The sequence below is a fragment of the Cyprinodon variegatus genome, unplaced genomic scaffold, assembly GCF_000732505.1.
Source record: "Cyprinodon variegatus isolate N-32 unplaced genomic scaffold, C_variegatus-1.0 Scaffold218, whole genome shotgun sequence".
Lineage (NCBI taxonomy): Eukaryota > Metazoa > Chordata > Actinopteri > Cyprinodontiformes > Cyprinodontidae > Cyprinodon > Cyprinodon variegatus.
This window is the reverse complement of record NW_015150671.1, coordinates 729,531-736,942: the sequence shown is the minus strand read 5'-3', so window position 1 is coordinate 736,942 and position 7,412 is coordinate 729,531. Positions and strand designations below refer to the sequence as shown.

Below are 7,412 nucleotides of genomic sequence, written 5' to 3'. Positions count from 1 at the left end.
TAAAAAAAAGAAGAAGAAAAAAAAACGAACTATGCTGTGAGTAGCTGCAAGTTTAAGGCCTTTTTTGTTTGTTTTTTCTTAACCGTTCTTTGTGCCCATTTTATGCTAAAAAAAAAAAAATCAGGTTCAGGCAATAACCTCAAAGTGTAGTGGAGTAGTGTCATAACACATGAAAGGATACTGGACTAATCTCTACTCTCCACATCTTCACTCACTCAAAGATTCCAGAAAATCTTTAAAAAGGCCCTCTATTTGTCTGTATGACATGGTTCAAGTTTTCTTTCCCAAATTGTTTAATTAATCTTAGCTTCCTTATGTGTTTTTGCCAGACAATGTGGATCATTTCTTATATTTAGTGCCTGAAAGGTGTTTGTCCCAGCCCGCTATCTTCCCTAAATTTGAAGTGCTTTAAAAACTTCTGGATTTGTGATTATCAACAATCTGACCACTTTCCCATATTACATTTTCAGACAGTAATAACAGGTACATCTCAATAAATTAAAGGTCATTTAGTTGTTTCATTAATTTAATACAAAAAGTGAAAGAGATTCATTAAATGCTGATTGAGATATTTCCAGTATTTATTTCCATGTTTATTACTTACAGCTAAAGATAAATGCTTCCCAGAAGTCCTAGATACTCTGTGAGGTTTACCGACCAATCAAGCACAGCGATACTAAAGTTTATTGCTTATTGAAGCAGATGTTTGGACTTTGAATTCTAAATCTCCACAAAACTTTGTCAGTAGATGGAGGCATAAGTCCTAAATCCTCTGGTAGACAGTCTGACTTTAGACTTCAGAAAATATAGTAGATCAACACCAGCAGAGGAAAAGGCTCCTCAAGTATAAAGTCTCCTCAATGGACCTCTAACAATAACATGGACTCTTTATCTCTCCAATCCATCTCCTGCCTCTTGGGCTTTGATTTCTGTGTAATATTGAAAAATGTACTTAAAGTGAGGAAAATAAGTATTTTAGCACCCTGCTATTTTGCATGTTAGCTTATAAATCATGGAGGGGTCTGAAATTGTCGTGAGAGACATAATCTTAACAAAAAAAAAAACAACGCAATGTATGATTTTTTTTTTTTACTATTTATTTGTATGATACAGCTGCAAATAAGTATTTGAACTCCTGAGAAAATCAATGTTAATATTTGGTATAGTAGCCTTTATTTTCAATTCAAGAGGTCAAACTTTTCCTGTAGTTTTTCACCAGGTTTGCACACACCGCAGGAGGGATTTTGGCCCACTCCTCCACACAGATTATCTCTAGATCAGTCATGTTTCTGGGCTGTCACTGAGAAACATGGTTTTCGAGCTCCCTCCAAAGATTCTCTATTGGGTTCAGGTCTGGAGACTGGCTAGGCCACGCCAGAACCTTGATATGCTTCCTATAGAGCCACTCCTTGGTTATCCTTGCTGTGTGCTTCGGGTCATTGTGCTGTTGGGAGACCCAGCCTCCAACCATCTTCAATGCTCTAATTGAGGGAAGGAGGTTGTTCCCCCAAACACTCCCAATACATGGCCCTGGTCATCCTCTCCTTAATACAGTGCAGTCGCCCTGTCACATGTGCAGAAAAACACCCCATAGCGGGATGCTACCACCCCCATGCTTCACAGTAGGGATAGTGTTCTTGGGAGGGTACCTATCGTTCTTCTTCCTCCAAACAATTAGGACCAAACTGTTCTCTTTTGGTCTCATCTGACCACATTACTTTCTCCCATGACTCCTCTGGATCATCCAAATGGTCATTGGCAATTTCAGACTGGTCTTGACATGTGCTGGTTTATGCAGGGGAACCTTCCATTCCATGCATGATTTCAAACCATGACGTCTTAGTGTATTACCAATGGTAACCATGGAAACGGTGTTCCCAGCTCTTTTCAGGTCATTGACCAGCTCCTCCCGTGTAGTTCTGGGCTGATTTCTCACCTTTCTTAGAATCACTGAGACCCCACGGAGGTGAGACCTTACATGGAGCCCAAGTCCGAGGGAGATTGACAGTCATGTTTAGCTTCTTCTATTTTCTAATGTTAGTTCCAACAATGGACCTTTTTTCACCAAGCTGCTTGGCAATTTCCCCGTAGTCCTTTGCAGTCTTGTCTTTGGTCTTGGCCACGTTAGTAGTTGGATTCTTACTGATTGTATGGGGTGGACAGGTGTCTTTATGCAGCTAACGACCTCAAACAGGTGTATCTAATTTAGGGTAATAAATGGAGTGGAGGTGGACATTTTGAAGGCAGGCTAGCAGGTTTTTGAGGGTCAGAATTCTAAACCATAGGTGTTCAAATACTTATTTGCAACTGTATCATACAGTTGTTAATGTATGTTAAAAAAAAATACATTGTGATTTTTGGATTTTTTTCTTTTTTTTTTAGATTATTTATTTCAAAATGGATATGCACCTACGATGACAATGTCAGAGCCCTCCATGATTTCTAAGTGGGAGAAATTGAAAAATAGCAGGGTGTTCAAATACTTATTTTCCTTCCTGTATTTTCCTAAATTAGCCCGTTTTCTAATTTTTTCCTGATAACTGTTTTAATGTATTTGTTTCAAAAGTAGCTACAGAAATTCAGACTTGATAGTTTCCTTCCAATTAACTCTCCTCAATCAAGTTTGGAAACACTACAGTACTGATCTTTTGTTGCTTATTTTTTGGTGGGTGTTAAGACTAAGAAAGTAGTCCGTAATGTAACATTCCTTTTCAAAATCCCTCTTTAAATTGGTCTTATCTACTATTTGACATTTCTGGGAAACTAAATTGGGATTTAATTGACTGTAAGCCAGGTCAAAGGTTAACAGAAATGTATCAATAGGTGTAATAAGGACAAATTGAATTAAAGCAATGAATTAAATTTTCATTTTAATTGTTTGAAATGTACCTGTACAGTTGAATTGAAAGCTTCCTGGTCAATTGAAGCTGTGTTTTTACTGCCAGTGGTGCAGTAAAAGTGGAAAACAGTCCAGTTCTAAAATGACAAATTTAAAATCAGAATCTCCTCTCTTCATAAAGGACATTATGGCATTACTGAACCACAGAAAACTCGGTTGCCTTTTATTTTGCCCTGGCTGCAGCAGATGACCTTCTAAAAAGTAGCCATCTCATTAGACGGGCCACCAATTTAAACAGAAGAAAATAACTTTTTTTGGCATTAAGGCTTACAGATCAGTCGCTGCGCACTGTAACTTTGCAACACAGATGAGTACCTGCAAACTTTGATGTTTAGAAGTGTTAAAGCACCAGGGGAGTTTCCCATTAGTAAAAAAAAAAAGTTCTGATTGTGATTCCTTTGTTGTCGAATGATATTTTCTGAATGCTGTAACCTGTTTTGATTCCAATTTTTTTTAGATTCGTTAGGTGCCATTTGACAGTCTGGTGAGTCATGGCCAACTGTAGCACACTGCTCAATGCTGGGACAGGCATCAAGCTGTGGCATTTTTGAGAAGCCTTTTTATTCACCAAAATGTGTATATCAAATGAAAAGAAAAAAAGTTCTATTTATTTGTTTCCTGATTATGCGTTTTGTTCATTTAGTGAATATTTTCTCGGCTCTATTGACCTTCAGTGCTTTTTGTGATTTCTTTCTCACTCTTTTGGATAATGTATAGTACCTGATATAATATATACAAACTTCACGTGATCTTTCTTTTGATGTCATGAGTTTGCTACGGACATGTATATTCTGAAAATTGGCAAGTGAACTGACACGTGTTGTGTATTTTACAGAAAAACAAAAACAAAGGACAATTGGGGGACTTTTATATTGACAAGGACTTTATCATTTAGTGTGTGGTATTAATGATAGAAACTATTATGACATGTAGTTTTGTTCTCTGAATATTTCAGATCTCAGCTCAGGCTAGCTTTTAGTGTTGGTTTCCTTAAAACTTGTGATTTGTCTTTGCAGTAAATAAACGTTTTCTTGTTCACTTGTTGTGCAGGCTCTTAACTCGCATACAAAACAAAGGACTTCTGGTTAGCCCATTAGATTTAAACAAGTAAACACCAATAGTATTTCAACTCCGTGAATTCAGTTTTTTTTTATTACATTAAAGATGAGCAGGAAGTTTTGTTTTTCTTTTAACATTTTGCAGCTAGGTAGGAAAAAAAGTGTAAAATACTGCCACAAGTGTTGGTTAACAGATTTGAATATTCTGATCAATCATGCTGGGTAAAACATGAAAAAAAAAAAACTTAATACTGAAACCACCTCAGTCTGGTTATTTCCTATAGCCTCCAATATATACTTATCGTTATGGCTTACACTTCCTCGCAGTTCATTTAACACTTGTTCATATGTTGATTTATTTATCACTCATTTTCTTACATTTCAGCCACTGTAATGTAATCTACCACCCAAACCACCTTCAGTATGAAAGATTTGACATTTTGGGTTTACAGCAAATTCCTCTCTTCCACAGACTGTAATAAGTAAAAATATCAACTATACTAAGAATACATGGATACAGCAAACAAAACTTAAAAAATAAAAACTAATAAAGTGCTAATGGACACCTAACCAAAGACAAAGGATGATATTTCTGTTGGTGTGTAAATGTTTTAAAAAAAAGAAAAACAATTCACAACATGTGTAGTAATACTTTTCCATGGTGGTTAAAAACAATAAAATGGTGCTGAAAGATGCTCTAAAATTTACTGTTTTAAACCTAAAAGAAGATATAAAAGAAACTGTTAGCTTTGAAATCGATTTTTTCTTTTAAAGATGTTTTACAAGAGCATGAGTAACATACAGTTTTCCACACAGGACCCAATCTGAGAGGGAAGGACTTTTTTAACCCAACATACCAGCAGTATACTCCCAATTAAAATACACTTAGGACTAACAGACAAATTGCAGTTAATTGATTCAAAATATTTGATTTATTCAGTATGAAGACTTTGATTGTTTCTTTTTGATTCATACAAGTTAATAACTAGCGCAGCACTTTATTGTGCATGTTTCTCGTATGTTTTCAAATTACCGTGATGTGTTCAAGTCCTGAAATATAGTCAGCATATTTCCAGTTTAGAGTATATTGCTGGTCTTTAGGTCCATTCTTCTACTACAAGCTGTACAGAACTCATATGACTGCAGTCCTCCTTTAATCACTCCAGGCCTATAGATGGAGTGGTCTGATGATAAAAGTATTTTTCTTTTGTTTGGTTTTTGTTTTTTGTTTTTTTTACATTTTCTATAGATTTTTTTTTTTTATCAGTTTGTTGAATTTTACTTCAGTCAAGAGGTTGAGGGTCAGCTATGGGCATGGTGTGCAGAACTTCATCTAGAAGCTGCAGAGCTCGGTGTAAATGGATTTCGATCCAACAGGGGGTCTCTTTGATGCTTTGCCGTGGGTAGTCGGGCCCCCAGCCTTTCACGAAGCTCATGCGCAGAATACACAGCCTGCGCAGGTCGTCGACTCCGATTCCCGCGGCGGCAGACAAACCTGTGGAGGAAATTATGGACAGAGCAGACATCTTAGTTGCTTTGCATGCAGTGCTTGAGCTATAAAGCAGAATTATCACAGCACAAAAACTCACTTCTTCGATAAGCATTTTTACTCATTTGAACAAACTAAAATATCTAATTTAAGTTAAAAGTAAAAACCTTGAAAAGTCAACAACATGGCTACCTTTGCTCACATTACAAAATGTGAAGAAAAAAAAAATGTTAACCCACTTTGATTTAATCTATTTCTGCTTTGTTGCAATGAAATGTTTTTTTCAGGATCAAACACAGTTGAAGGTCAAATACAAAAGTACATAAAAAAGCAGTTTGACTGAGCCCATGTTGGTAGTTTGTCAAAACCTTCAATCAATCTTTTACTATACAAAAGAGGTCTTGTCGTTTCACTTTTTACTGCATGCAGTCATACCACAGCATCTCCATTAGATTTAGATCAGAATTTAATTTTTTTTTTTCAACTTTTATTTGATTCAATGCAATATAGACTGGATGTTGTACTTCAGGATTTTGCATAATCAAAGTTTGCTTAAAGTCTCCCAATAATGAGCGGACATACTCCTTCAGGAGCTTCTGCTTGACACTGAATTAATGGTTCCCCTTCTTACCATTCAGCTCTAAAGCAGCACCTTTCACACCGTCACTCAGAAGTTGTTTTGAGCCCACAGGATGGAAGACATTTAAAAAGTTAATTTAATAATTCCGGCTTATAATAAACACCTGACACAATGTAGAAAGTATTTTCCTCTAGCCTGTGCTGTCAGTTGGTTTTTTTCTCCTCTCAAGCCACTCTATAATTTTCTTGGTTGTAGCGCTTTGCACCACCATGAGAAAGTCCCTGATACTACTTAAGACTCAATCCCCCACAGACTGTGATAATGACAAGCAATCATAGTAATACACTTCTTGGAGGCCAAGAGCAGCAGTGGGAGCACTCACTGATGGCAGGGGCGATGCCTCCCACAGAGCCGGGGCCCGGAATGTTCCCAGCCACGGCTGCCGCCTGAGCTGCAGCTGCCGCCTGAGCCGTCGCCGCCTGCTGTTGCATCTGCCTGTGGCACTGGCGTAAGTCGAACACCTGTCAATGTTCAGAGATGCAACATCTGTTTGTGAGCAAAGTGGTTCTAAATGAAACAACACAAACAATAAAACAGGACATAAAGCGCAGCATTTCAGGCAAACTGTAGGCCATAAACAACTTCTAATATTAGTTTATTGGGTTTATGTCCCGTTACTAACATTTCAAAATTAATGCTGTTACAAAAAAAGTAGCATTGTGCGATTCTATACTAATTATTTTACCAGGTAAACAATTCTATAGTCCATCAAACATTCAGCAGCTGATCATTTTGAACATAGTCTTCAATGCTGTTCTTCTAAAGCAGCAGGGTGGCTTTTTTCTTACTCTACACCTTCAGTCTGGACCATAACAATATTTGTGTTATCATTAGCCACATAAGCATCCAATGACTTTACAAACAAATGAAGAAATAAAGGAGCAGAGTATGCGGAGTTGTTTTGTTGTTTCATCATTTAACAGCAAATTGAAAGGAAGAAAGAATCCTTAGCACCCAACCATCATCGAGCTAACTAAGCTAACATTTACACTGACAGTGCTACCGTACGTCAGAGAGGTTCGTTTCAAATCCAGGAACTTTACCGGATTGTTTTGAGAGCAAACTTTTATTTTCTGTTAAATATCAATGTGTGCCTCGTGTAGATTTCCTCAGAACAGTATTGTGTTTGCATTTTCAGCTATAAAGGATTGTTTTTTGATGAACTCAAACAACAGCTCATTATTTTAGTCAGTTGAGCTACTGCAGCACTGAAGGGAGGGTCTGACTGCCTCCACTGCTGCTGGAAGATTTTACCAAAATTTAGGCAAATTTGAGTAGGTTTATACCCATATATGGTATATAGTTTTATTATTTTAAATCTGGAAA

At 37.0% G+C, this 7,412-nt stretch overlaps 1 protein-coding gene across 1 annotated transcript in view; it reads right to left on the bottom strand.

Moving 5' to 3' along the window:
• Positions 1–3,838: 3,838 nt before the first annotated feature.
• LOC107088450 (mothers against decapentaplegic homolog 4-like) overlaps positions 3,839–7,412 on the bottom strand; it is an 11,605-nt gene continuing 8,031 nt past the window's right edge. The window contains exons 10-11 of the mRNA XM_015380625.1: positions 6,409–6,547; positions 3,839–5,452 (exon numbers count right to left, since the gene is read on the bottom strand). Of these exons, the coding sequence (XP_015236111.1) occupies positions 5,241–5,452; positions 6,409–6,547 (351 nt within the window). The 3' untranslated portion in view covers positions 3,839–5,240. The remainder of the gene's footprint in view (positions 5,453–6,408; positions 6,548–7,412) is intronic.